Genomic DNA, 25,758 nt, shown 5'->3' on the forward strand with positions numbered 1-25,758 from the left:
AGGGCTTAGGTCGATTTTAACACAGGTTTGGGGTGATATAATCTATTTCCCGTCGTGATAAGCCGTCCGTTACAGTAGATCTTCTTCACCATTCGATCGACAATGTACAGTCGCAATTGGATTTGGCAATGGTGCAATGATGGCCGGAATCCATGGCTCGGTTACTCTATAACCTGAGTTCTTCATTGATAAATCGGGAGACTGTGAAATGAGTCTCTGAATATATAGTGCCATTCCGTTCTTCAAGGTATTTTTCTTCCGTTGTTCATCGATTCTCCCTTGAGTGTTCTTTCCATACACGGTATTTCTTGCTCTCGGCCAGAATATTAACTTGAAAGATCGAGAAACACATCATGTCGACATCTCCAGTGACACAGGAGTCCACCAATGGCACCGGCATCAAAGAGCCCACGCATCAGATTGATATTGAGCGACAATCTAGAGCGAACACGGTGACGACCGAAGCTCCAAGGTCGCTAGGAGCAGGCGTAAGTCAATTCCACTCTCCACAAACAAATGATACTGTTTTCTAAGAGCGAATGCCACAGTCCGCCCTCGCCCTAGGCGCATTTGGCACCACCCTCACAACTCTGTCTCTGAGTTTGATGGAATGGCGCGGCGTTACGACCGCCAACGTCTTCGTCGGCAATTTCTTCTTCATCTCGGCATTCGGTCTAGTAGTCACCGCGCAGTGGGAGCTCTCAGTTGGAAATGGTTTTGCGTACACCGTCTTTAGCGCTTTCGGTACGGATTTAATTAATCCACCTCCTGTTCTTTGCTCAAACACTCAAAGCCAGAATCTAACACATGGAAATAACTGTAGGCCTCTTCTACGCTGGCTACGGCGCAATCCTCACTCCCGCTTTCGGCGTCTTAGATTCCTACAACGGCGACACGACACAGTACAATAACGCGTTGGGATTCTTCATGATACTATGGACCGTCTTCGTCTTCACGTTCCTGATCGGTTCTCTGCCGAGCAATCTCGCCTACATCGCGGTGTTCTTCCTCGTGGACATGGGCTTCTTGACGGTCGCTGCGAGCTATTTCGCAGAGGCAGATGAACATCATGCGTCGTCTGTGACGTTGAAAAAGGCCGGGGGCGGGTTCTGCTTTGTGGCTGGCTTGGTGGGTTGGTATATTGTGTTTCATTTGTTGTTGAAGGATGCGGCGTTGGTGGAGTTGCCGTTAGGGGATACGTCGAGGTTCTTTGGGAAGAGAGGCAGGAAAACGGAGTAGAGTGCTGGTCTGGTGATTCGGTGCAGTTCACAGCTTTGTAGTATGATTTACATTATTTCGCGAGGATGCTGATGGGGAGTTCTGGCAATGGCGATTAGAATCAGGTAGCTAGTCCACGGAGTACAGGGAGGGTCAAATGCTAGGTAACCAGGAACAGACAACATAGTGCAATGGGCATATTCCTGATCTAATAATCTATTCATCATTCAAAATCTAATTGAAAAATGACCTACTTCCTACCCCCTACGGGGTATTCTACAGAACCTCCTCGGCCACAAGGAACACAAAATAGGGCACGACTCCACCCCGTGGGTCCCTCGGGCCCTAAGATCGACGGCATCCGATGGTGTTATGATAACGACATCTTGCACGTCGTTGACGAATAACAAATAACGAATACCTCTCAGTCGCCTGTTTTCATCCTTTTCTCGCATTCTCCAACTAGTCTGATTATTGAGGCTCGCACGTCATATGTAAGGTTTATCCCGAATTGCATGCGCGATTGCGATACCTATTCCCTTCGCCAGGGGAGCGACGCATAGATATACGACGCCATGTCCCTCTCTCCACCCTTCCATCCTCATCGCGGATATTATTGAAGACCATTACAGATTGAGCATCCCCTGCCCCCCTTTCCTCTTTGTACTAGACTGCTATCAAACAACCCAACCACTTAATCAACCATGACACAACCTCCCACTCCCTCAACCGACCCCGCCATCTACGCGGAATACGAAACCAAATGGTCCGCGCTGCCCGATACCGCAGACGCATGGATCGCGCGAGCGCGCGACGTAGCGCAGGTCTTATCGCAAGACGCCGCGCAGCGCGATCAGGAGAACAAGTCCCCGGGGGCGGAAATCGCACTGCTCAAACACTCGGGTTTGTTGAAGGTCCTGGGACCGAAGAAGTATGGTGGCGGCGAGCAGTCCTGGGAAGTGGGTTATAAGGCAATTAGGGAGGTTGCGAAGGGGGATGGGTAAGTATCTAGGAGCCCATTTCTCTGTTCATCTTGTGCGTCAAGGAGAGAATGTTAATGATGGGTGATTGATCGCAGATCCCTCGGAATGCTTCTAGGCTACCACCTCCTCTGGTCCACAACCGCCAACGTAGTCGGCACGGCAGAGCAAATCGACCGCACGAACGAGCTCATCATCTCGAACAACTACTTCGTCGGCGGGGCAGTTAACCCACGCGACAACGATCTCAAGATCACCTCAGACGGCGACGAAATCATTTTCAGCGGCCAGAAACACTTCAACACCGGCGGCGTGGTGTCGGATCTCACAGTGCTGGAGGGCGTGTTGGAAGGCACACAGGATCATATCTTTGCGATCGTGAAGACCAGTGACCCGGGAATTCAGTTCGCTTATAATTGGCATAATATCGGCCTGAGGTTGACTGAATCCGGGGGTGTCAAGATCGATAATGTGAGGGCAAAGTGGACCGATGCGCTGGGCTGGGATGCGCAGAGTAAGAGGCCAAGGGAGGATGTGTTGGGGATTCCGTTTGCTGGGTTGCTTTTGCCTTCGTATGTTGATTATTCCCCAAGTCCTCTTCATTCATATTCTCGGAAGTGGATATGAGTGGCCGCGATGCTAATCAGAAAAATGCAGGATCCAACTCGTCTTCAGCAACTTCTACCTCGGCATCGCCCTCGGCGCACTGGACTTCGCATCCAAGTACACACGCACCACGACACGCGCGTGGCCCTTCGGCGGCGACAACAAAGACTCCGCGACGGAGGAATTCTACATCCTGGAGCGCTACGGGTCCTTCTTCGCGCATCTGCGCGCCGCAGAAGCGTTGGCCGACCGAGCTGGCGAGCAGCTGGCGTCGCTGTATGCGCGCCACGGAGGGAACCGGGCGGGTTTGACGCCCGAGGAGCGCGGCGAGGTGGCCGAGTGGATTGCCAGCGTCAAGGTTGTGACGACGGATGTCGGGTTGCAGGTCTCTTCGGGGGTGTTTGAGGTCACTGGAGCCAGGGCGACGGCGTCGAAGGTGGGATTGGATCGGTTCTGGAGGGATATTCGGACGCATACGTTGCATGATCCGGTGGCGTATAAGAGGAGGGAGCTGGGTCGGTATGCCTTGTTGGGGGAGCTGCCGGAGGTTACTTGGTATACTTAGTTTTGTCGATCTGGTTACTAGGTCTATGATCTCAATTTTGTTGTTTGGAAGAATATTCTGAGCTACAGTTACAGTTACACATCGGAATGAATGAAGAAAGGTGAGTCATATCATTAATCATAACACATAAGCCACATATAGGCATACAGTAAGCGAGAGACAGGCATAAATCATGAGAGTACAAAGAAAATACATAGTGTGTCATCATCACACATCATTCCATCCATCATCATAAATCAATAACTTTTTCACGCAGATCCATAGATCTGAGCAGGTGCAGGAAGCTCACCCAGCGACTTCACCAGAGCCTTCAAGGTCGGGTTGGCCTCTTCGGCAACGGCCTCTAGCTCACCGACACTCTTGACAATGTCGCGTCCAAGCTGCTGGACCAAGTTGTAGGTGGCTTCGACGGCACCGGCCTTCTGGAGGAGCTCGAGGATCTGCAACTTGCTTTCCGTCGAGAGGGTCGTGCCCTGAGGCTTCTGTCTGAAGATGCCGAGGATGACCGTCTTCGCGTTGGGATCGACATTGCAGCAGCGGACGATCGGATAGGTGATCTTGCCCTGGTCCAAGTCCTCGCCGAAGCTGGACTGGTTGCGACCGGACAGAAGACCCAGGTATTCCTGGCGGATCTGGTGCCAGCGACCGAACAGCTGCGCGAGACCCTCAAAGTCAAGAGCCACGCCACCCATGCTGGCGGATTGCATGAGGCGAACCAGCATGCGGAAGGGCGAGCCGCTCTTCTTGTCGACCATGGCCAGGTATTCCTGCTCGGTCGGGCAGTCCAGAGTAGCACGCCAGTTCAGGTCCCAGGATTGACCGACGAAGTGCGATTCGAGCTCCTCGAGAAGTCCGCCGAGCATGCCGGGGACATTCAGGCTGCTGACAGCCTTGGCGATGCGGACGAACAGGTAAGTCGCGCTGTTCATGCACTGCGCGGGGCTGAAGACGTGGTGAGCGGCGGTTCTTTGGTGGTGGGTGGTCGCCTGGTCGTGGATGTCGGAGAGGATCTGGGTCGAGTGATGGAGGTCGTCGACGACCTGCTTGATGAAGCTGAAGGGTCGGTTCGGGACTTGCAGCCAGACGTTCAGCGCGGTGAGAAGCTCCGACTGGACTTCGTTCGAGGTGATGGAGCCAAGGTAGCCAGTGGGTGCAAGAAGGGCCGAAGAATCCAGATTCACGGCCAGAGCCTCTTCGTCGGCGACCAGCGGAGTCCACAGGGGGAATTCCTCCTCGGGTTCAGCAGGTAACTCTGCCGCAACCGGCTCTTCGTGTGCCTCCTCGTCCTCATCGTCCGCCTCGTCATTCTCGTCGCTGGACTCCTCATCGCTGGAACCATCCTCCTCAGAGTCCTCGGACTCATCCTCACTCTCCTCAAACGGCTCGTCGGGAACGTCGTATCGCGGCGCGTTCTTGCACCAGTAGTGAATGCCACCCAGCGCGGCGCCCAGGACCTCCATCCATTTCTTCAGGTGGGCAGGGAGCTCCGGGTTGTTGTGATACAGCGTCTCGCGTCTGCGAAGGAACTCCTTCTCGTTCTCCAGAATGAGCTCCTTGGTCTTAGCGCGTGCATCTTCTTCGGACAGCCCCTCGTGCTTCATCAGGAAGAGGTTCACATTGGCAACGCGTCTCGTCTTGTAGTCGCGCTTCTCCTTGGGCCAGCTGTAGAAGTCGTTCGTGAAGAACATCGTGCGCTCGGCTGCATCCAAAGCGTCTCGCACGATCGCCTGGTCTTCTTTTCCGAGGCGCGTGCCGTGGGCAAAGCCCATCAGGGTCCAGTAGACGCTGTCGCCAAATTAGCATTCCGAACGTCAAGAAGAACAATATAATTAGGGTAAACCCACTCAATAGCGGCATTCAGACGGCGACGAGCAACGTAATCGTCAAGGTTGGCGCAGTTGTCCGCCGTCGGGACCTCGGGAGTCACCAGCCAAGTACTCCGGTAGCAGTCAATGATGTCTTGTCCGTCCTTGTCGGTCAAACCGCCCATGACCTTCTGGAGAAGCTTCTTCCGCACCTCAGTACGAGGCGACTCGCTCAGTTCGTCGGTCTTTTCTCCTGCGGGTTGTTCCTCTTTGCTCTCGGCCTGGTCTAGGTACGTGTCAGCGTTTAGTCTTCATAGGTTGTTTTATCCGGTCCAGTCGTGACATACCATCATGGAAGTTCGCCAACTCGGTCAAGTAAGCGATAAGTTCGAGTTTGTCGGGCGCGCACTCGGGGTACAGGAAGCTGGCGTAGTTTCCTACGGCGGAGGTCAGGTAGCTCTCCTTGCGCTTTTCGCTGTCGGTACCGAGCGCGGCGTTCAGGTCTTCGATGAACCGGTCGCTTCCCCGCTGTGCGACATGGTCGTATTTATGGATGCGAGGCGTCAGAGTGGTGAAACACTCGCTCTGCTGCTGTCCATCCAGATCTAACGGCTGCGAGTGAACCCACGTCTCGACGGGCTCATTGGCCGTAGGGGTCTCGGAGGCAGGCTCCGACTGAGCAGCGGAGAGCACTTGGATCGCGCTTCCCTTGCTCTTCCTCCTCTTGTGAGACAGGATCTGGGAGTACTGCTTGAACATGGGGACGGGACAATAGGAATAGGAACAGGATATCGAAGCGGAGACGAGGAGGGAAAGAAAACCAAACAAGAAGACAGCCCCGGGCCGTTGAGAGAGTCGAATGAAGAACAAAACCATCCAGACGAGATTGCGCGCGTCCAGCAGGGACTTTATAGAGCCCGTGTCCCCCTCATCGGACCAAAATGGCGTAAGATGTTCGACTTGCGGTCATGCAACTGCAGATTTTTCACTTATCAAGGCGGGCAGGGACCTCGGACTGGCCCAAGTGCGAGCTAAACAATCTACTCGCGGCCATGAACACTTTGAACAGAAGTATACTATGCGGACTAATATGCAGGGCGGGCGCTGATTGGGGGGCGACGGCGCTGGTTGCTGCTGCCAGGTAGCTTATGTGGAGTTGCCTCGATCCACCCTGTTCACCGCTTCGTGGGTTCGTCTTGACGAGGAGACCAGGAGGGGCGCGCGATCAAAAAATCTTCCTATCAGCCTTGCATCCAATGCATGTTGGCGCGGCGGACGGATCAGCCCCGAAAAGCGGTTTGTTTTTCTTTTGCTGGATGTGGTAGCCTGGGCTTGGTGCTACTCCCAGCGTATCAGTCTAGTCTAGTGTACAGTACATAGTACAGTTTGTAGATACCTACGGAGTACGGAGTACCTTCGCCTCCCTCTGTTTGTTTGTTTTCCTGTGTTTTTGGCCCGATCAATGTCTGTGCTCTGGTGGCTGCCACATATTCACCGAGAGAATACGCGTTCAGATCCGATTGCAACTGACTGACCTGGCGTCATAACCACCATAATGAAATGATTGTGTCCAGCACATAGAGTTAAAGGATCCCAAACGTTGATTTGCATCCAGGATGCACTGTGTGGTGTATGCTGATCAGCATATCTCCAAGTGGCAGGCAGACCCTCCATGTTCGCAGAGAAAAAACAAAAACAAAGCGGAAAAGATTTTCGGGCGCAAAGGAAAAACAAAGTGGGTCCCGTGATCACCTTGCGGGCGGGCAGCCTTTTTGGCGTCTTTTCACTCTGCCGTCTTTTGCTCTCTCCAGTCCGCAATTCTTCCAATCAACAATTTGATCACTCAATCAAAACTACTCCAGAAGCAAAACCAGGTAGAAGTGTCTCCCGTTATACTTTTTTCAATCCCTTGCCTCACTGAGGCGTGTGAAAGTTAAGGCGTAGACCCCGCTATGATGTAATTTCTCCAGAAAGGTTGTTCATGATGTTGAAATATATTTCCAGCGCGGTCAAGCAGACAGTGACTTCTGCGGCACAAAGTGAGACACGTGCGGGAGAATAGGAGCATCATGCTGGTACTCTGTAGATCCAATGCGGAATTTGGTTATCAAGGTGATTAGAGAACTAGATTATGTCGGTAGACGCTTGCGGAAAAGCCTACTGTCGCTAGATGTTTTGCATATTGGAGGGGTGGTTGAACAGACATGTGACGTGTCAATTGAATTTTCCTAATATTGTAGCGACCCTGATCTTTTTCTGGTATATACAGTATCATCAATAGGAGCAAAATTCGTGTTTTTTGCCTAATGTCAGCTGAATGAAGGATGTTCTCACTTCATCCGGACCCTGTATAGATATACAAGGATCACCAGGCGATTTGGTGTTCTCTGCGGGGAAGAAGAAAACAATAAAAAATTTTTTTCTCCAGCAAAGTTTTTCGAAGACAGAGCAGTCCCGAGGCTTATCGGTTCCCAGCCATCTAGACGATCCTTTAGTTCAGAGGACAGACGAAAGAGTACGGTGTGTAAACTGTAAAAGCAACCTTTCGATGCCCCAGGCATCAATCTGCAGCCTGCACAGCCGCCGTTGCGAGTGGAGCCCAGATTGCAGTATGATTGGGTAGTATATGTGGGGTGCAGCGAATCAACTTCAGAAATGATTGGTGCTCGGCACGGCAGATGATAAGCCAATCAAGGGCAGGAAAATCATGCAATTTTATGACGTCACGTCATCGAGGGGCTTCTTCCTGTTGTCTCTGTGCCTGTGCCAATACCAGGAATCTAGACGAGCTAACTAAAACCAAAAACTAAAAAGAAAACTTCAAACTTTTCCACCATGCCGTCCCCGTCAGAGCTCACGACGTGGTGCTCAGAAGGTAATCTCGACGGGATCCGCGACTTCCTAGAAAACGACTTCCCCCTTCTCCCGCCAGAAGGACGAACGGCGTACTGCGCCCACACGTCCCAACCTCAACAGGGATCATGCACCGACGCACCCTGTAATGAGAAGCTCACGCAACTGGCAATTGCCGCCGCAGAGGCCGATCAAGTGGAAATATTCGCCTATTTATGGGACACGTATCTTGCGAGTGACGGCGCCGGCGCGGAGATCCCATGGGCGGCGTTGAAAGCAGCAGCACGACACGGTTCGATTCCGTTAGCAGAGGCCTTTTACTGTCGCGATCCGACCTGTTTTACGAAGGCGGTTCTCAAAGCACCAAATGGTCGGGTGCTGGGTGGTAGTCAGATTAAAGTTGCTTTGCTGCATGGTCACCTGAACTATATTGAGTTTTTGTTGGCACATGGTGCGGATATCAATGCGGAGTTTCCGGATCAGAGTCCTGTGCGGGCGGCGGTGAGGTGCGATGATGATGATGGTGAGTATATTTCTCCCCGGAAAGAAGACATAAGTAGAGGAGGGTATTAATAAGTCACTAGAAACCGTCATGAAGCGCATTCGCTTCCTGGTTGACCGGGGCGCGTGGGTGAAAGGTTCCGGTGCTCTAACCTCGGCAGCTGGCCTAGGCAGGCTGGACGCGGTGGCTTTCTTGATTGAAAACGGCGCAGACGCGGACGACCTCGAAGACGAATCGACTGAGATCAACCGGACGAACACTTCAGCTTTGCTGGCAGCAGCGGAGTCTGGTCACGAACCCATTGTTCGCCTTCTTGTCAAGCACGGTGCTGATGTGAGCCATCGGGATGATTTAGGTCGGTCTGCTGTGGATTTGGCCGAGAGTAACGGCCATGCACGACTTGCGGGACTTTTACGGCAGGCATAGTTAGTGAGGATTGTGGAGTATAGAGTTTCAAGCCGAGCTTATGCGGATGTTATGTTGGAATGACTGTTAGGTTAGCGATCTACGATGTTTATATGTGTGTATACTTAGCAAGTAGTCGAAAATTGTAGCATTTGCCTTTTTGGAAGTTCCCTTGATTTCATTTGTGGAATGTAGATAAGTGCTCTTCTAAAGTAACGGTCATTTAGGGGTTCAGTCAGTCCTATCACAAAGGATATTAGCCTCGGATACTGCATACTATGGGATCTTGTTGATCGGCTGCAATTAATTCTCTTGATAAAACTTCGATCTTAAGAATGGATTCCACATCGTAGTATCTGTTTATCTGTTTATAAATCCGGAATACTCTTAGGTTTTGAAAAAGAAATAAACTACACTTGTATCATCGGAGAAGACGGAGCTTTGCAACTCTTTCTGTATTTCAATCTAATTTGTTATTTCATCTCGAATGAGCATCACCTACCTGACTCACCTAAGTAGCGGCAATTTGAGCCCATCTTTATTTTCCTCTTCCCTTTTTCTGCTTCTCCAAGCACCCTCACCTAAAAATACAAACCCTCCTCCGACCTGCTGCGGGACGCGGCCGGTAAGTTCAGATCTCGGGCATTCTGAGCATCGTGCCCACTCTACACGCAGCCGAGGAGAGCGTCATCGATGGCTTACCCCATCGAAAAAGAGACAAAGCCGTCTACAAGAGATCAATCAAGCAGTCATCTCAATCAATCACCCCGTGAGGACGAGGACAGCGCCGAATCAATCCACAAGAGTCCACCTCCGGGTCACGGTTTATAGACTCCAGGAAAGACAGCACGGTCTCGAGGACATCTTCGAACTTCCGACTTTTATGGGTGACATAGATGTACAAACCTCGCCGATCATCAAGAATATGACTGTGCTTGGTCTTATAAATCTCTGCTCTTCCTTCCTTGACTTTCTCAAGGAAGTAAGTTAGTCTCTGTTGAGGGGTCAGGTTCGGGTCTGGAGTGTGCACGAAGACATCGTAACCGTAGCACGGGGTCTTGTTGCTCCAGCCCCCGGTGCTCTGACGCTTGTTCTTGCTCCAGAACCACATATTCTTTGAATTATTGCGCGATAAAGTGTTGAGAGATTGAGGTGTCGGGATCTTGAAAGGTTGCGTATGGGAGTTGACCAGACTGGCACCTATGGTCGCCGTTACTGGGGTGGGTTTGTCGATACGCAAGCTTTGGATAGATGGGTCATTGTAAGGAAGTGTACGGAGTTTAAGGGCCTTTATATAGCAACATCGCGAAACGGGAGTGGGACACTTCTCAAATATCATATTAGCATTTACGCGAGATATTCCTTTAACACAGAATCTTTTCCCATGGATTTCATGCAGAGCAAAGGGCCTATAGGAGTTATGTAGTAGTATAGTCTAGGGTAGATGTCTATCCTTGCGATGTTCGAAGATCTGACTGCAACCGATGGCATCAAACGGCGGCGACGCACACAGTTTAAGTGGATATTATTATTGTAGAGAGCTCGAGGTACAGGGTGACGGTAATGTGACAGGCTTATGTGGTGCTAGATATCATCGTGATTTAGTTGAGAGTATTTGGGTGTTATGGGGGGATTCGTGGCACTTAATATTTCATAGTGCCGCTGAAAACCAGGCAGCGTATTGCAAGTTAACCACCGCTGAGGTAGTGTGTTTCATATGTTCAAGTTGAGTTTCTAATTTCAGATTCACTATGTCCAAGTAAGCAAGGAACCAGCTATAATATAGATGAAGTCGGAGATGACTAGAGGACGCAAAAAATGCGGCCTTCGGATTTCTGGAGAGAGGGTTGCGGTTGGATTACACGCTGGTTTGGCACGGCGCCAGTTTCATAACATTTTTCGCGCTTTGGGTTGTTTTAGAGATTTGCGGAGGGGCATATTGTTGATTCAGCTGCATTAAGCGCTTGCATAGCTATACACTCGAACATTCAGGCCACAGCTGGTGAGTCTAAGGGAGATTCATTGAAGCTCTACAGTGGTAATTATGAGTAAAGTATCATGGATAGGAAAGGAAACACATCAATATGTAGCTAGTTGCTGTAGAACTCTGGCTTTTTAGGCATATGGCCTGGTGTTTGTCTGATCATCTAGAGTTAGGATACAGTCTCCAGAACTCTCTAGACTCGGTGCCTCGAGGCCAACGTCTGACCCCATCGCGACCTCCCCGCCTCCCCGCCATGCCATCGCGGAGTTTCTGCAGGGCAAAGTTTTTGACATTCCTGATACTCGGCTGATCAGCGATATAGATTTCGATGAGTACTCCTTTACCGCGGGGTACAGCCCTTGACGAGGTGCAGATGGTGACATCTTCATCGTACGAGAGCGCACTATACGCCTCCCGAAGTTCGTCTCTCTCTTGGAGGCCTTGGACGTTGAGTCCCACATGAATGTAGTACTTGTACGGCGTGCTCTGCTGAGCCCTCTGATAATTTTCCGGAGGTCGACGAGCTTGGCGGCCTGATCGGCCTCCTCCATTGTAGCGGTAGTCGACCATAGTGTCACTTGTTTTAAGATTTTGGTCTGAAGAATGTGGCTTGTTTCTTTGTTTGAGGATTGTAGCGCAGACGAATAGCTATTGAGCGATGCTGGGTGGTAGGAGAAAGAGATGGTTTGTGTGGGATTCGATGATAGGCTATATACCTAGCGAGAACTCATTGCATGGAAGTCCCCATTAGGTCTCGAAAGGAGCTCTCTTACGTTATTGTTCGTCATCCGGGGTAAGGCGGGATTTTCACGTCGGAGTATGCTATCACCTCATTGTTCCATTGAGTTCCTGGTTGAACCCGTTACATGTTGCTGTCGCGGACTCTATCTCAAGAAAGTCATTGTGGCTGAGAAGTTCCGCGCATGTTGGAGGACGGAATAATGAGATATGGTGACTTGTATGCAGAGTTTGTACATCAGGTGTTACTGACAATCAATACTGATCCGACAAATTGATAATTACCTCAATCCCCGACGGTTAAGTGTTAGCCCGAATGACAATACCAGTGTTCTAAATGAGTAAAATAAGATGTTGGTCTCTATTTACCACAAATGTAACGTTTAAGCCCCATATCCGCAATGTAAAGCATTCATTTATCCAAATCCCCCAACACCCAAGACACACAGCACCACCTGGCTCATCTTCAACTACCCAAAGAAGCCTTCATATTGGCTAATACCCAGTAAACCCCATCAACTCCCATGTTCATACGCACTCCTAGCCCTAAACCCCGGCCCCGCGCGATACAGCAGCCACGGGATCGGCGCCATCGCCAACGCAAGAAAACCCAACAAGCTCGTCGCCCATCCCACCCCCAGCGCCTCGTACATCTGCGTCACGAAGAGTGGAAAAGCAGCGGAGAATGTATACCGGGTAAGCGACGACGCGCCGCTAGCTGACGCGCCGAATTTGGACCCGTACACGTCTATCATGTAGAAGTTACAGGGGACGTAGATGAGTATGCTGCCGAGTAGGGTCAGACCCTGGGCACATATTGGACTGATCCAGTGTATGGGTAGTTGGGCGGTCCAGGCGAACCAGAAGAGGCCTGTCGGGAGGACGAGGCTGCCGTATAGGGCTGCGTAGAGACGGTCCTCGGGGGTGGAGGGTACTTGGGGATTGGAACGTCGTTTTCTCTGTATGAACCGATCGACGGTTATGAGGAACGAAGGCGCCATGAGACATCCTGTGATCATTCCGAGAAACGAGAGTCCTTGAGACTGTGGCGAGAAGGCGTAAACGGTACGGAAGACCCAGGGGCTTGCGACAACGAAAGTGTATAGCAGCGCGAACTGGAATCCAGTGTATAGACAAATAGAAGTCACGAGGGGCTCGGTGACAAGCATATGTAGAGGTCTTATCACGGTTGTTGTAACGACATGCTTTGCTGAGCCCCATATCTGGCCCTCCGATCTGCCTTTGCTGAGAGATGTTTGAGACTCTCGGAGGAATAGTATTGGCGTATGAAGCACTGCCGCCATCATAAGAACGACCCATGCTGTCCATCGCCAGCCCTTCGCATCAACCACGTAACCTCCGATCAACGGACCAACTGCGCTGCCAGTGAATGGAATTGAGTAGTATGTGCAGAGTGGTATAGCTCGTTCCGAAGGGGCTGTATAGTCCGCAATTGTGGCCGCCGCAACCGAGACCCCAGGAGCAGCGAACAAGCCCGCGAAAAATCGACAGATGATGAGCGAAACAATATTTTTCGACAAGCCTACTCCCACCATGAAGATATCGAATAGTGGAAGTGTAATCAGATACACTAATCGGCGACCGAAGGCTTCCGACAGTGGCGAGGAGATCATCGGACCAAATGCAAGGCCTAAAGAGTACGCGGATAATGGCAGTAAGGATACGGTGGTGGATACGTTGAACTCTGTTTGTACTTGCTCATGACCAGGAGAGTATATAGAGGCGCCAACGGTCGTGGTGAATCCAATAGCGCATATGATGATGGTTGTAATCGTTTTTCGCGCTGTCGACCAATCTCGTGGGTGTTTTTGATCCGCCATGGCGTCGCCCTCATTCTCAGGCATTTACCTGTTGTTTGGTGCGCACAGGGCTAGACAGACCAACTTTTAAGTCACCTCAAGGGACGATTAAGAATTTAGTTCATGTTCACTTGGCAAACAGTGTAACTTGGAGGTGAAAATCCTGCATACTAAGAGTGTTGCTGCCTTGGTTGTTACTACGGACATATAGTTCCGAACATTCGGAAACCGGAAGACTACCGAAAACACCTGCCAAAGCGTGTCAAATTCATCTGCATTAGGAAAAGAAAACACAAGAAATAAGATTCAAGAAAAAGGTTCTAATTAGGTAACCAGCGGCTCTACTCAGTAAAGGTCAATGCAGTTAATCCTTCTATCAATTAGCCCTCAGTAGAAATTGAACACTAGACATACCGACAAACAAACCAACTTGTATTTTCGTACTCACAAGGCAACAGTTTCTGGAGTAATCCAGAATTGAGGGCTTCCAAATAGTAACATACTGCTAATGTGAAATACCCCTTATAACAAGACTGAGGGAATTCCCTTCAAGACCTAGAGACAACTTCCAACCCATAATGTCCCATTCATAGTTATAAAGTCTTTGTTTAAACCCTACCAACCATGTCTTCTGCCCCGACTCACCAGGTCTATTCAATATCTTTGGACAGTACAATAGCAATTCTAAGCCATTTCCAAGATTGCTGCATCATGCGCGACAGACGTAGAGTGAGGAGGCGGCCGGACCCTGAGTCAAACTGGCCTCGGGCTCCTCCTCCTTCACCGCGACAAAGACCTTACACTCCACACCAAAGAAGAGTCTATGTCCTTGTTCGACTCCCAGCCAGGTGGGGTCTGGAAGAGAAAGACGAGATCCAAGCGGCGTACAGACCACTCTATTACGACCAAAACGTGAGCATTTACGAGGGAGACGAATACCACCCTGATGCGACCGGAGTAATGATAGAGTTTACGACTGATAGCAAGAGCAGAGGCAGTATTTTGGCTTATGCGCTGCGGAAAATCAGGGACGCCATGACAGGGGCGCGTAGAGGCACTCCCGGGATCTATCGTTGGCCTTGGGGGACTCAGAGTACTGAGTTTTGGAGACTATACCGGTAAATGGTGCCTACTCTGCTTTTGTCCAAGAGGCCAGAAATGGATGCATATGCGAAAATCCGACGAGCCCATTCATCTGATGGATTTTGTCCATTGTGAAGGACATCGCGGTTATAGACCCGGAGCTCGGAGATAGTCGGTCGGACATGCATGCCCGCATATCCGGGACAGGCAAAGGAGTTGGGGCGCGACCCAGATTCATCCAATGAATTTTTATTCTTCCGAATCCCTGTCCATTGACGATTACTCCGTCATGAAAAGACCGAAGATAGTCTCATTCGCCAAGCAACCCTCTTCGGGGGCAGTATTCAACCATGAATTGACCCAGGCATCTGCTTCTGCTCTAGCGAGCGGCTCTAGCATTGACTGAAAGTCAGGTCCCGTATCTGTAGATTTGAAATTAGTAGCTGTCTGCACACATTCAGGGAATCATATGTCATACAATTTAGGTCAAGAGCAGCTGTGATACCCGCATCACTTTGATCCGACCCTCCTGAGGTCATCCCATTGAGGCGGTGTATTAGAGATCGTAGGATTTTTAACGGCTTCTTCAGACCGAAGCTACAGCCACGTTGGTACTCAAGCAGCGCGGACCAGAAGAAACGAATACAATCCGCATATTCACCAGAGCTCTGGTCCGTGTGGTGTAGAAGGACGAGAACGGCGCAGTAGGTAGCGTACGAAATGCCGTATTGGGCCCGTCGGAGAGTAAAAGCGTTCTTATAGGCTTGTACAAGGCCCCATATCTTGAGAGCAGCTTCAATACACACTTTCTTTGACTCGAGCTCGGAGGCTGGCGCAAGTTTGAATTGGAAGTGGTCTGGTTTCAGGAATGCTTGTTCCACAAGGATTATTAGAGCCCAGTATGTTGTGCTAGATTCAAAGGAAATTAGAGAACGGACATGGCTGACTTGTATGTCACTTACTGTGGCGTGATTTGATGTGGTGGAGGAGTCGGGTCGATCGATGGTTCGAACTGAAGGTGTTGAGGAAGGCTATCCTTCCAGTCACGGAGCTGGTCCCTTACTCCATTTCTTGCTTGTAGGAGGCTTTCTCGGGACATCCCAGGGCTGTTGATAGAATAGAAGCCATCAATAATCTGGCATGTTATTTCACACAATTTTCGTAAAGCTTCAAAAGTGGTCAGTGCATATGATGGCCGAGGCATGTATCCTGGAGCGCTGGTGTCAGGGTTCTGGACAAGCGGATCCCTGTACGGACTCCAAAGTTCCAATTCCTCATACGTGTCTAGATACTCGTGCGAGATCCGAGAGAAAGAAGAGTGTAGCATGGGCGGTCGGCCTTGAAAGAGTGACTGGAATTTGTCCGTGACAAAGGCTCCCCAGTAAAGCCTTCTGCGGAGTTCAATCTCAATCGCTGCCAATCTGACCCCAGATTCGGTATCAGGATAGGGATCTTCCAAATGGTACCCAAGGTCCATGATCATTCTATACCCGATACCACAGAACACCCAGGCAGCGCTTTGCTTTCCATGTGGTACTAGGCTAGATCCACATGTAAGGAAGGCCACGGCTGTTGCAATACTTGGCTGATCGATGTAGTCAACAACCAGGCTTTTGAACCGATTATAGAATTTCATCCCCAAGGACTGTGGATGTTCAGGGTCCGCGCGTAAAGAATCTCTGTCGCTGTATGGAAAGATCGAGAAATATATGGCGTTCAAGAGTAGCTTGTTGACATACGGCCCGCCGTTAAAAAGGCTGTCCATGATCGCGGGTCGATAGGTTTGAAGGTAAGACAAGTGTTGTCTGTTCCAATGTAAATCCAATAGATGCATTGCCATCTCAGGCGAGATTCCATCGAAGTCAACGTTTCTTAAGATGCTGGGAGAGTTGTAGAGCACGATCTCCTCTTGCCGCTTTTTTGCGGCATATGCCATGAGTCGATCGCGGGAGATGTCCGTCAGAAATTGCTTTTGTTCTTCTGAGAAAGGCTTCAGGTGTATAGGCTTTTCTTTCAAAGGATCATGATGAAGACTAGTGGCTCCGTAAAATGCAGCTTTTTCTTCCTCGGTCGGCACAGTAAGGAAGCCGGGCTGTTCATTTTGTTGGTTTCTATGATCATGATCAATCGTTCCAGCATTGCCGGCATCTTGCAATGTAAGCACGCTCTGTTGTAGTTGCTCTTGATGGAGTATCGTCGTGTGATCTGGATCTTTTAGTGATGCTGGTTCCAAGTCTGTCGTTAAAATAGGAGCTCCATTGGAGATGAACACTTCGTTCGACTGATCATTATTATTATCGGCCGAAGCCGTTTGAGCAGTGTGGCCTGACACTTTCTCTTGCAATGCGCGTAGCTGCCTTTGGAGATCTTCCACATCCGACGGCCTTTTCGACCGCGCAATTTTGGTTCTTGCATCTTGCGGGTAGTCACAATCAAATTGCTTCGAGGTGCATGCCCCACACTTTGGTAATCGGCCATCACATTTCACCTGTCTAATCGGTTGATCTCTGGTTCATAACTGTGAGAGGGAAGAGACTCACTTTTCTAGCGCGACATCTTCTACAGGTACGGCATCTGGCGTTGGGGGAGCTCTTAGGAGACGAGCAAGCTCGTAGTATTCCAGGAGTTAGTGGCATCGGGTTCGATCAGTCGTTTAGCATTGAATAGAATTGGTCGATGAAAAGTGCGACGAATCTGGCGTTGGTTGCAAGGGAGAGAAGCGATGATGGGCAGAAATGCCAAGGGAAATGATGAGGATGACAAAGCATCTCCAGGATTCCACCTCACTTTTGACGAATAATCCATCATCCTTCCAATTCGTCTAGATATTAGGCCATTATAGGTTGAATATTATTTTCTGTCCTACTGTAGGATAATCCGCTCCTCGAAACGTATGGAACTCATAGCCTTCGACCTGGTTGTTCGTGGCGTCAAAATGTATTCCAGCTGGTATTATATACATATCTTGTCTAAGTCAGTAAATTTCGTAAGCTTCTTGCATTCTTATTGATTGTTGATTGTTAATTGTTTACGGATAATTTTGTTGCTTTATTTTAACAAATTCATTTTATTGTGATGGTGATAATGATGATTTTTTTTAATTATTTTCAAATATTTTGTCGTTTCATTTCATTAAATCTTTTATTTTTTGTTTTGACGATGTGTTGATTTTTTATTGATTATTTGTTATAATGTTTTGATTGTTTAATTGAATCTTTTTATGTTATATTTATATTTTTTTTTGACGATAAAAAAATGATATTATAATTTTTTGTTTTTATTGTTATTTGTTTTTGAATTCTATATTTGAATTCAATGTGTGATCTGTTTTTTTATTTTTTTTTATTTTTTTACAACAAATAATATTTATTTTTTCGTTTTATATATATTCTTGTTTTTATGATCATTTTTTTAATTAATGAATTAACAATATATCTTTATATTCAAATCATGTAGGGTTTGCAGAATTTTTATAATTTAAATGTAAATTTTTTTTAAATAATGTCAGGAACCTTCCGGCTTGTTCCCAGGAACTTGCCGGTAGGATCCCTTCGTATGGAACTTCCCGCCAGGAATCTCCCGATTCCTGGCAGTCATGTTGTGTAAGGAACATAAACCATTGAACGTAGGTATGTATTAGCAAAGAATAAGCTGCATGGGTTCCAGCAGCTGGGTGTGGGCAGAAGCCCCTATTTATGATACTGCCTACTACCAACATGATTGCCAGGAATCGGGAGATTCCTGGCGGGAAGTTCCATACGGAGGGATCCTACCGGTAAGTTCCTGGGAACAAGCCGGAAGGTTCCTGACACTACTCCCCCTAAACGGAGGCGTGAGGTCCCTCGAGCGCAAATATAAGCAAATAACAATAAAAAATGTCCAAAACAGAACAAGAAAACTAGTCAATTGAGGAGGCCGTCGAGACAGAAGGATCAAGGAAATATGGCGGCGGCAGCGGCTTATCAGGATGACGAGCGTGATAATCCAAAATAAGATCGACAGAGTGTTTAAAATCATGTCATGATTGCCATGGCGGGTTCGAGTTCTAGTCTTTTTAGTTATTTTCAAACAAAGCTTTATATTGCGTATTCTGCCGTGTCTTCCGGCAATCAACAACTTCATGAATGACCCATTCTTGGTGTTTTTCATTGATGTCCGTGTCCATGATCACAACAGGTTTCTGAGGATCCTCATACTGACCTGAGTAAGCCGCGTCGGTCGAAGGGGCAAGGCGTAATAAAGAAAAATAGAACACAGATGTGATCCCAGCTGACAACATATAGTCGGATAGAGTCAGTTCATATGTTTTGTTGTCAATATTCCGAATAATCGGCCACGGATCGAGCGCTTTTGGTGCGAGAGACTGGCTTTCACGTTGTAAACGAAAGTCGCGAGCATTCACATAGACACGGTCATCTAGTCGGTAGACTGGATGGAATTGGCGGTGGACATCGGCATGCCGGGCGTAGGATTTCTGAGCTCAAATAATCTCATTGCGAAGAAATTTTCGAATATTTTCAGTGCGACGAATCAGTTTATCAGTTGTCTCTATTTCGGGATGCGTGGCACGTGGCAGAGACCCAGGTGGCTCGGCCCCGGTACGGGGATGAAAGCCATTATTTGCAAAGAAAGGGATCATGCCAATTGTCTCAAAGATGTGATCATTAGCCGTGAGCTGCACATCTGGAAGAAAATTGATCCAGTCGTTCTGTGTGAAGTTGATATAGACGCGGAGATAATTCTTAAAGTCCTTTACAGTCGCTTCAGACTGGTCATCGGTTTCGGAATGATATGCAGTCGACATTTTGCTTTTAATCTCATACTGCGCGCAATAGCGCTTTCAAAAATGACTTGTAAAGACGCTGCCGCGGTCAGACATAATCAAACGCAAGAAGCCGTGTTCAGAGAAGATGCGTTGATGCATAATCTCTACAAGTTTATTTATTTTTTTTGTGATTAACGGTTCAAATATTTTAGCTTTAGTCAATCGGTTGATTACGACAAAAATATTGTGAAATTTCTGTCCGCAACGACTGCAAGGCAGTAGATTTTTAGCCAAGTCCATAAAAAGGTCAAGTCATTTGCACTGTGATATTGAAAGAGAACGAAACAGTCTTTGTGTTTACACTGTGCGGGTCTTTGCGCGTTTGCATGTGATACAGAAGTCAATATACTGATGAATATTTTTTTTCAAATGAAATCAGTAATAATAGCGAATAATCGCTCGATACATGTTTTTGGGTTTTGAATGGTCTGATAACCGATCACGGTGCAGAGTCTGGAGAATCTGATGGCGAAATGATTGATGATTAGAAATATATAATCATTTGCCGATTTACACACGATGATTTCGGACAATAAGATCGGTTATAGAGAGTTGAATCTCTTATTCAAGCATAATCGAAGAGAGTTTTCGTTTGTTTTTATCTTTAGCTCTCATAATTGCCTGTACTATTTTATCATTCTTGTAGACTTTTTCGATAAAGGTCTCCAGGGACACTTCATTAGGCTGTTTAAAAAGAACTATGAAGAATTGTGAGGCGGATGGTTCGACGGAATCTTCAGCTAGCTGATCATCGGGTTGATTGTTCAACTGGTCGGACGTTTTTAAAGAGAGCTCAAAATCCTTGGGGGTGGAAAGAATCTCTGGGGGATTGTTAAGAGTCGTTGATGCGGCGCTATTGGAATCGTTGATTGGAATAGAGACATTGCGCGCGTTACGAGTGACTGCAAGGAGGTCTTTTTGAACTGCTTCGTCAAGGTATTGGGGCAGGAGCAGGGTTTGAAAATGTTCTTTTTCGCGGGCATCATCCGCCCTCTGCGGTAGATCCTGAAAACACCGTGTCAAAAGATCAGATTTCTTTTCTTACTTTCTGGACCGATACATAATCTTAAAGTTAAATTTAGAAAAGAATTCGGTCCATCGAGCCTGTCTGTGATTCAATTGTTTTGTAGTCATAAAATGCTGCAGATTCTGATGATTTGTGTAAATCTTAACAGGATTTTCAAAAGATGTATTAGTCAGCTCCGGTCTCCAAGTTTTAAAGAATCGAATAATTGCAAGAAGCTTCTTATCATAGATTATATAATTGGTCTCTGCAGGAGACAATTTCTTTGAGAAAAAGGTTATAGAATGTAGCATGTCATTATGCATCTACGACATTACTCCAGCAGTTACATAATCGGAAGAATCAGTTTTGACTCATGTCTCAAGGTCGGGATCAAAATGTGCGAGTACAAAGGCTATTTGAAAGGCTTTTTTTAAGTTCTTAAACGCCTTGTCGCATTCCGATGTCCAGATAAACGGCGGGTAGCAGACGCGGTGTGTCTCTGACTTGGTCTCATAGATCTTACTGTTTTTAGTAAGGTCAGTAAGAGGTCTTGTACGGTGTGAAAAAGCTCGAATAAAGCGGCAATAAAAGTTTGCAAAATTGACGAAAAAAAAATATCTTTGATTAATGAAAGAGTCTGTCATTCGTGAATAATAGCTATCTTAGCAAGATCCATGCGAATGCCTTCTGTAGTTATAACAAGGCCTAAATACTTGACTTTTTGAGTATCAAAGTCGCATTTATCAATGTTAATTTGTAAATCACGGTCCTGTAAGCGGCGTAAAACCTTGAGAACGTGCTTTGTATGCTCTTTTTTGCTGTCACTGAAGATTAGGATATCATCCAGGTAAGTTGTGTAGAATATATCGAGATAGTCAAACAGTGAATTATTGATATAACTTTGGAATGAAGCCGGGACGTTGCAGAGATCGAACGGCATCACTAGGTATTCAAATTGACTATATCGGGTATTGAATGCAGTCAACCATTCTTGGCCTTCTTTAATGCGTAAACGGTTAAACGCATGAATTACATCAATCTTATTAAAGATCTTGGCTTTTCGAAGACGGTTCAAGGTCTCGTTGATCAATAGAATAGGATAGCGATTCTTGACTGTAAGCTCGTTCAGGGCTCTATAGTCGATACAGACGCGCAGTTCACCGTTTGGCTTGCGCACAATAAGGATGGGTGCTGCGGTTTGTGAGAAGCTTGGATGAATAAAGCCTTTGCTAAGCTGTTTCTGAATATATTTTCAAACAATGTCTAGTTCTTGTTCAGTCATCGGGCGGTAGTTCTTTGCAAACAGAAGGATAGCGTTCTTAATTAATTGGATGTCATGATCCTCTGATCGATGCGAGAGCAAGATATCAGTCTTTTGTTTCATAAAAATGTCAATCACAAAATGATATTTTTCAGGAATCTTTCTCTTTAACTGATCTAGTGTGTAGTCCTTCTTATTCATTAAGAATTTGTCAAAGTTCTTTGGGCATATCGCATTCGTGATAGACACACAAAAGTGCTTGCGGCCATCTTTAGGCATCATTAGATAATTATGGTTATCTTGGTGGCTCACGAGGGAGATAAAGCGTCTAGCAGATACGAGCGAAATGCTAGAGTCGGAATCCGCCGTCAACTGGGAGGTAGTCTTGTTCATCAAGGTCTTGGAACCGCGGGCATGAACGATACAAGGGGTACTTCGAGATAGACAGCTTTTCGCAAAGCAGTGAGGCGAATTGAAGGTCAACGTGCGGTTCTTGAAGTTGATTTGAGGATTGTGTGTGGATAATTAACGATTATTCAGTATAATCTGATAGTGTGTCAAGGGAGCAATATAGATTGTCAGTTGTTTTGTGTGACTGTCGATTGTGCAGTCGAAGAGGGCCATTTGGATCACAGTAAAATAGAGGGAGCCGTTCGCGAGGTGGAGCGGAATCGGTGTCGTTAGGTTTATAGTGAGTAAATTGAGGATGCGTACAAGAGAAGAGTTAATAGTTTTAACTTCACTTCCATTGTCTATTAAAATTGGGGTCGTTTCGGGTCGCTTCTGGAGCTGGGCCGACACAATTAAATGTTGGCCGCGGCTGAGTTGGCTTTCCAAATCTAATGCTAGCGAAAATAAGAAACAGTGACTTTTTTCTGGATCAGGTCTCTGGTCACGACTTTGATCAGAGACTATTCTTTTCCCGATTCAGAAGCCTGATCTTGATCATCAAAATCTATTGCAGTAACAATCTCGTTCATAGAGCGATAGATGTTAAAAAATGGACAACAGGAATCAATTATATGATGATTTGAGCCACGACAGCTCCAACAGCGGCCAGTTCGGCTTAGAATATCTTTGTCTTCAACAGTGAGCTTTTTAGAGCTGCGTTGCGGTTCGAACCACTTTTCAACCCAGCCATCTGGTTTAGTATTTGAGAAAGGAAAGCGAGGACGGCGATCAATTCCCGTAGGGGGGTCCGAGGCCGAGTCAGAGGCGGCAGCGCCTTTCGAGGATGCCGTGGTGTCAGATTGAGGCCTAGATAAGGTGCCAGTATTACTCGAGTTACCAGACTTGTTGCCAGAAGTAGACAAGGTGTTGTTATGAGTTCTATCAAAGGTAAAGTTGATTTTTTTGTTGCCGCGTTCTTTGCGTCGGGCCATTTCTAGGACTTTAGTTACGAAATGGAAGGTCTTGTGGCTGAAGGTCTTGCTAATATACGGCAAGAAAGTGTATTGAAGTTTGATCACACGATCTTTCTCGAGGGTTTCGGCATGAATTTAAAAAGGCAGAAGGCGCTAATAATAAACAGTCACCGATTCATTCTTATCTTGCTTAGCAATTGTCAATTTCCTCTTGGCCTCTCTCTTCAGGAAATGAATGCCCAAATACATTTCAAATTTTTTCATGAAAGCCGAGTAGATCATGTTTTTTGTGTATGTGACATACTGGCTTATAGCTTTGAAGACGTTCTTGGACATATATTCTAAGACGTATAAGATTTTGGAAGAATCGTTCGAATAAAAAATGCTGTCGATACGAAGCTTTTCATTCACTGCGAAGCGCCATACTGGATAGAAATTAGTATCGTTCTTGTCGTTATTTAGAAAGAAGGTCGGCTTCTTTTTATGAGAGCGGTCAATGTCGGTAATTGTAGTTTTAGCAGTGCGCTGGCATTCAGAATGTTAAGATTCAGAGCATCGAGACTAGCTGTTAAAACGCAAATTGTCGTGCAAATTGCCAAACAGATTGTCTTTCACACTTTAAATAGGCTTTTCGGTTCTGTAGCTATCTTCATCCTCAATGAAAACCCGCAGGTTCCGGAGCTGAGAGATCTCAAATTGTTCAGGGGTTTTAAGTTGCTTGGGGAGCTCAGATTGTTCGGTGGCAGCCTTTAAGTGGGCGACCTCCTCTTGCAAGTGAAGAACCGACTGGCCGACTTTCGCAAAGTTCTTCTTATAGCGCTCGGCGCGGGCATCTTGCATGTGAACTAGTGTTTCGGCCTTGCCTTTCTCCGTTTCATGGACCCTTGTCTGTTTTTCAAAGAGCTTAATCTACATTTTCAACATGTCGACTTCTATACTGTTGGAGAGTGTTTCTGTGGGATAGTCAAAGATAGAAGTCTCAGAAGGGCGTTCAAAGAGAGCACGGGGGGCTCCAAAGCTGCTATTTTTACCGACATTTTTGCGATCCAATGTAAAGAATTCAAAAGACTTTTTTTTGCTCATATTAACATTGCCAAGATCGAAACAGATATTCGAAATTGAAGCGATCGCGATAGAGATCGCTTCCGATTTTAATTAGATGCTAACGAGAATGGCTTTTGCAACGGCTTTTGCTTTTGCTGGCTTCTTCTTTACAACCGTGTTAAGAGCCGGAGATTCAGCGGGCTCGCCGCGGCTTCTAAAGGAATGCTGCGAGACTATGCTACTGGCTCTATTCGAGGCTCTGCTGATAAAGCGATCCATTCTAAGTTCTAACGGGGTCCTAATGGGGTTCTGATAAGGTTCTAAAAGGGTTCTGGAAGGCCTTGGCGATACCAAGACGGTGCAAACAGATAATCAAGTAAAGAATGAAACAAAGAATCAAACGAAGTTCAAACTGGTCAAGTGATGATGCAGCTTATTAGTGTAAGGAACATAAACCATTGAATGTAGGTATGTATTAGCAAAAAATAAGCTGCATGGGTTCCAGCAGCTGGGTGTGGGCAGAAGCCCCTATTTATGATACTGCCTACTACCAACATGACTGCCAGGAATCGGGAGATTCCTGGCGGGAAGTTCCATACGGAGGGATCCTACCGGCAAGTTCCTGGGAACAAGCCGGAAGGTTCCTGACATGTTGGTAGTAAGCAGTATCATAAATAGGGGCTTCTGCCCACACCTAGTTGCTGCATCCCATGCAGCTTATTCTTTGCTAATACATATTTACATTCAATAATTTATGTTCTTTACATTAATAAATTGCATCATCATTTGATCAGTTTGAACCTTATTTGATTTCTTGTTTGCATAATTTTGACATCGTCAAGATCTTCCAAAATCTTTTTAAAATCTTATCAGAATCCCATCAGAATCTTGTTAAAACTTAAAATAGATCGCTTTATCAGCAGAATCTCGAGCAGAACCAGTAACATAATTTCACAACATTCTCTTAGAAATTGTAACAAGTCCATTGAATTTCCAATTTCTAACATTGTTGTAAAGAAGTCAATAAAAGCAAAAATTGTTGCAAAGATCATTCTCGTTAACATTTTGTCAAAACCGAAAACGATTTCTATCGCGATCGTCTCGATTTCGAATATCCATTTTGACTATGACAATATTGATATGAACAAAAGAAAATCCTTTGAATTCCTTACATTGGATCGCAAAAATAATAAAAACAGCAATTTTGAAATCTTTCGTGCTCTCTTTGGACACCCTTTCAAGACTCCTATTTTTGATCGTTTTAGCGAAACCCTCTCCAATAGCATGGAGATTGACATATTGAAAATGCAAATTAAAATCCTTAAAGAATAGATAAAGATCCATGAAACAAAAAAAGACAAAATCAAAACACTAATTCACATGCAAGATGCCCGCGCCGAGCATTACAAAAAAAATTTCGCGGAAACCGATCAATTGATTCTTCACTTGCAAAAGAAGATTGTTCACTTGAGAACCATCATCAAACAATCCGAGTTTCTCAAACAATCCAAAATATCTAAACAATCTAAAATCTCTTAGCCTCGAGGTTTGCAAGTCTTCATTAAGAATGACAATAACTATAAAATCGAAGAATCTATTCAAAACGTGAAAAACAATCTATTTGACAATCTGCATAAAAATCTATGTTTTAACAGCCAGTTTCAATATTCCAAATCCCAACATTCTAAATGCCTGTCAC

At 46.8% G+C, this 25,758-nt stretch overlaps 8 protein-coding genes across 8 annotated transcripts; 3 read left to right on the forward strand and 5 right to left on the reverse strand.

The window, feature by feature from the left end:
- Window positions 1-353: 353 nt before the first annotated feature.
- Window positions 354-1,239, forward strand: LDX57_004250 (uncharacterized protein; the record flags this gene model as incomplete). The annotated part of the gene is made up of 3 exons (XM_046085910.1): window positions 354-488; window positions 549-744; window positions 824-1,239. 3 exons carry the CDS (start codon window positions 354-356, stop codon window positions 1,237-1,239), a joined length of 747 nt encoding a protein of 248 aa, XP_045941873.1.
- A 683-nt stretch (window positions 1,240-1,922) lies between these two features.
- LDX57_004251 (thermophilic desulfurizing enzyme family protein) lies at window positions 1,923-3,369 on the forward strand (the record flags this gene model as incomplete). Its single annotated transcript, XM_046085911.1, has 3 exons — window positions 1,923-2,218; window positions 2,297-2,770; window positions 2,856-3,369. The coding sequence occupies 3 exons, from the start codon at window positions 1,923-1,925 to the stop codon at window positions 3,367-3,369; spliced, it is 1,284 nt and encodes a 427-aa protein (XP_045941874.1).
- A 248-nt stretch (window positions 3,370-3,617) lies between these two features.
- On the reverse strand, window positions 3,618-5,933 carry LDX57_004252 (uncharacterized protein; the record flags this gene model as incomplete). Its single annotated transcript, XM_046085912.1, has 3 exons — window positions 3,618-5,154; window positions 5,214-5,460; window positions 5,522-5,933. The coding sequence occupies 3 exons, from the start codon at window positions 5,931-5,933 to the stop codon at window positions 3,618-3,620; spliced, it is 2,196 nt and encodes a 731-aa protein (XP_045941875.1).
- A 2,006-nt stretch (window positions 5,934-7,939) lies between these two features.
- Window positions 7,940-9,267, forward strand: LDX57_004253 (ankyrin repeat domain-containing protein). The gene is made up of 2 exons (XM_046085913.1): window positions 7,940-8,550; window positions 8,612-9,267. Exons 1-2 carry the CDS (start codon window positions 8,010-8,012, stop codon window positions 8,953-8,955), a joined length of 885 nt encoding a protein of 294 aa, XP_045941876.1. The 5' UTR covers window positions 7,940-8,009; the 3' UTR covers window positions 8,956-9,267.
- Window positions 9,268-9,688: 421 nt separating this feature from the next.
- LDX57_004254 (uncharacterized protein) lies at window positions 9,689-10,045 on the reverse strand (the record flags this gene model as incomplete). The annotated part of the gene is made up of 1 exon (XM_046085914.1): window positions 9,689-10,045. The coding sequence occupies one exon, from the start codon at window positions 10,043-10,045 to the stop codon at window positions 9,689-9,691; it is 357 nt and encodes a 118-aa protein (XP_045941877.1).
- Window positions 10,046-11,077: 1,032 nt separating this feature from the next.
- Window positions 11,078-11,488, reverse strand: LDX57_004255 (uncharacterized protein; the record flags this gene model as incomplete). Its single annotated transcript, XM_046085915.1, has 1 exon — window positions 11,078-11,488. The coding sequence occupies one exon, from the start codon at window positions 11,486-11,488 to the stop codon at window positions 11,078-11,080; it is 411 nt and encodes a 136-aa protein (XP_045941878.1).
- A 683-nt stretch (window positions 11,489-12,171) lies between these two features.
- Window positions 12,172-13,497, reverse strand: LDX57_004256 (MFS transporter; the record flags this gene model as incomplete). Its single annotated transcript, XM_046085916.1, has 1 exon — window positions 12,172-13,497. The coding sequence occupies one exon, from the start codon at window positions 13,495-13,497 to the stop codon at window positions 12,172-12,174; it is 1,326 nt and encodes a 441-aa protein (XP_045941879.1).
- A 1,341-nt stretch (window positions 13,498-14,838) lies between these two features.
- On the reverse strand, window positions 14,839-16,324 carry LDX57_004257 (fungal specific transcription factor domain-containing protein; the record flags this gene model as incomplete). Its single annotated transcript, XM_046085917.1, has 3 exons — window positions 14,839-14,981; window positions 15,038-15,468; window positions 15,522-16,324. The coding sequence occupies 3 exons, from the start codon at window positions 16,322-16,324 to the stop codon at window positions 14,839-14,841; spliced, it is 1,377 nt and encodes a 458-aa protein (XP_045941880.1).
- Between the last annotated feature and the right edge of the window lie 9,434 nt (window positions 16,325-25,758).

Source organism: Aspergillus melleus (assembly GCF_016097325.1).
Source record: "Aspergillus melleus strain CBS 546.65 chromosome Unknown contig2, whole genome shotgun sequence".
Lineage (NCBI taxonomy): Eukaryota > Fungi > Ascomycota > Eurotiomycetes > Eurotiales > Aspergillaceae > Aspergillus > Aspergillus melleus.

Coding starts and splice junctions, on each gene's coding strand:
- LDX57_004253 (XM_046085913.1), top strand. CDS start 8,010: ATGCCGTCCCCGTCAGAGCTCACGACGTGGTGCTCAGAAGGTAATCTC. Junction 8,551..8,611: donor GAGGTGCGATGATGATGATG/GTGAGTATATTT, acceptor ATAAGTCACTAG/AAACCGTCATGAAGCGCATT.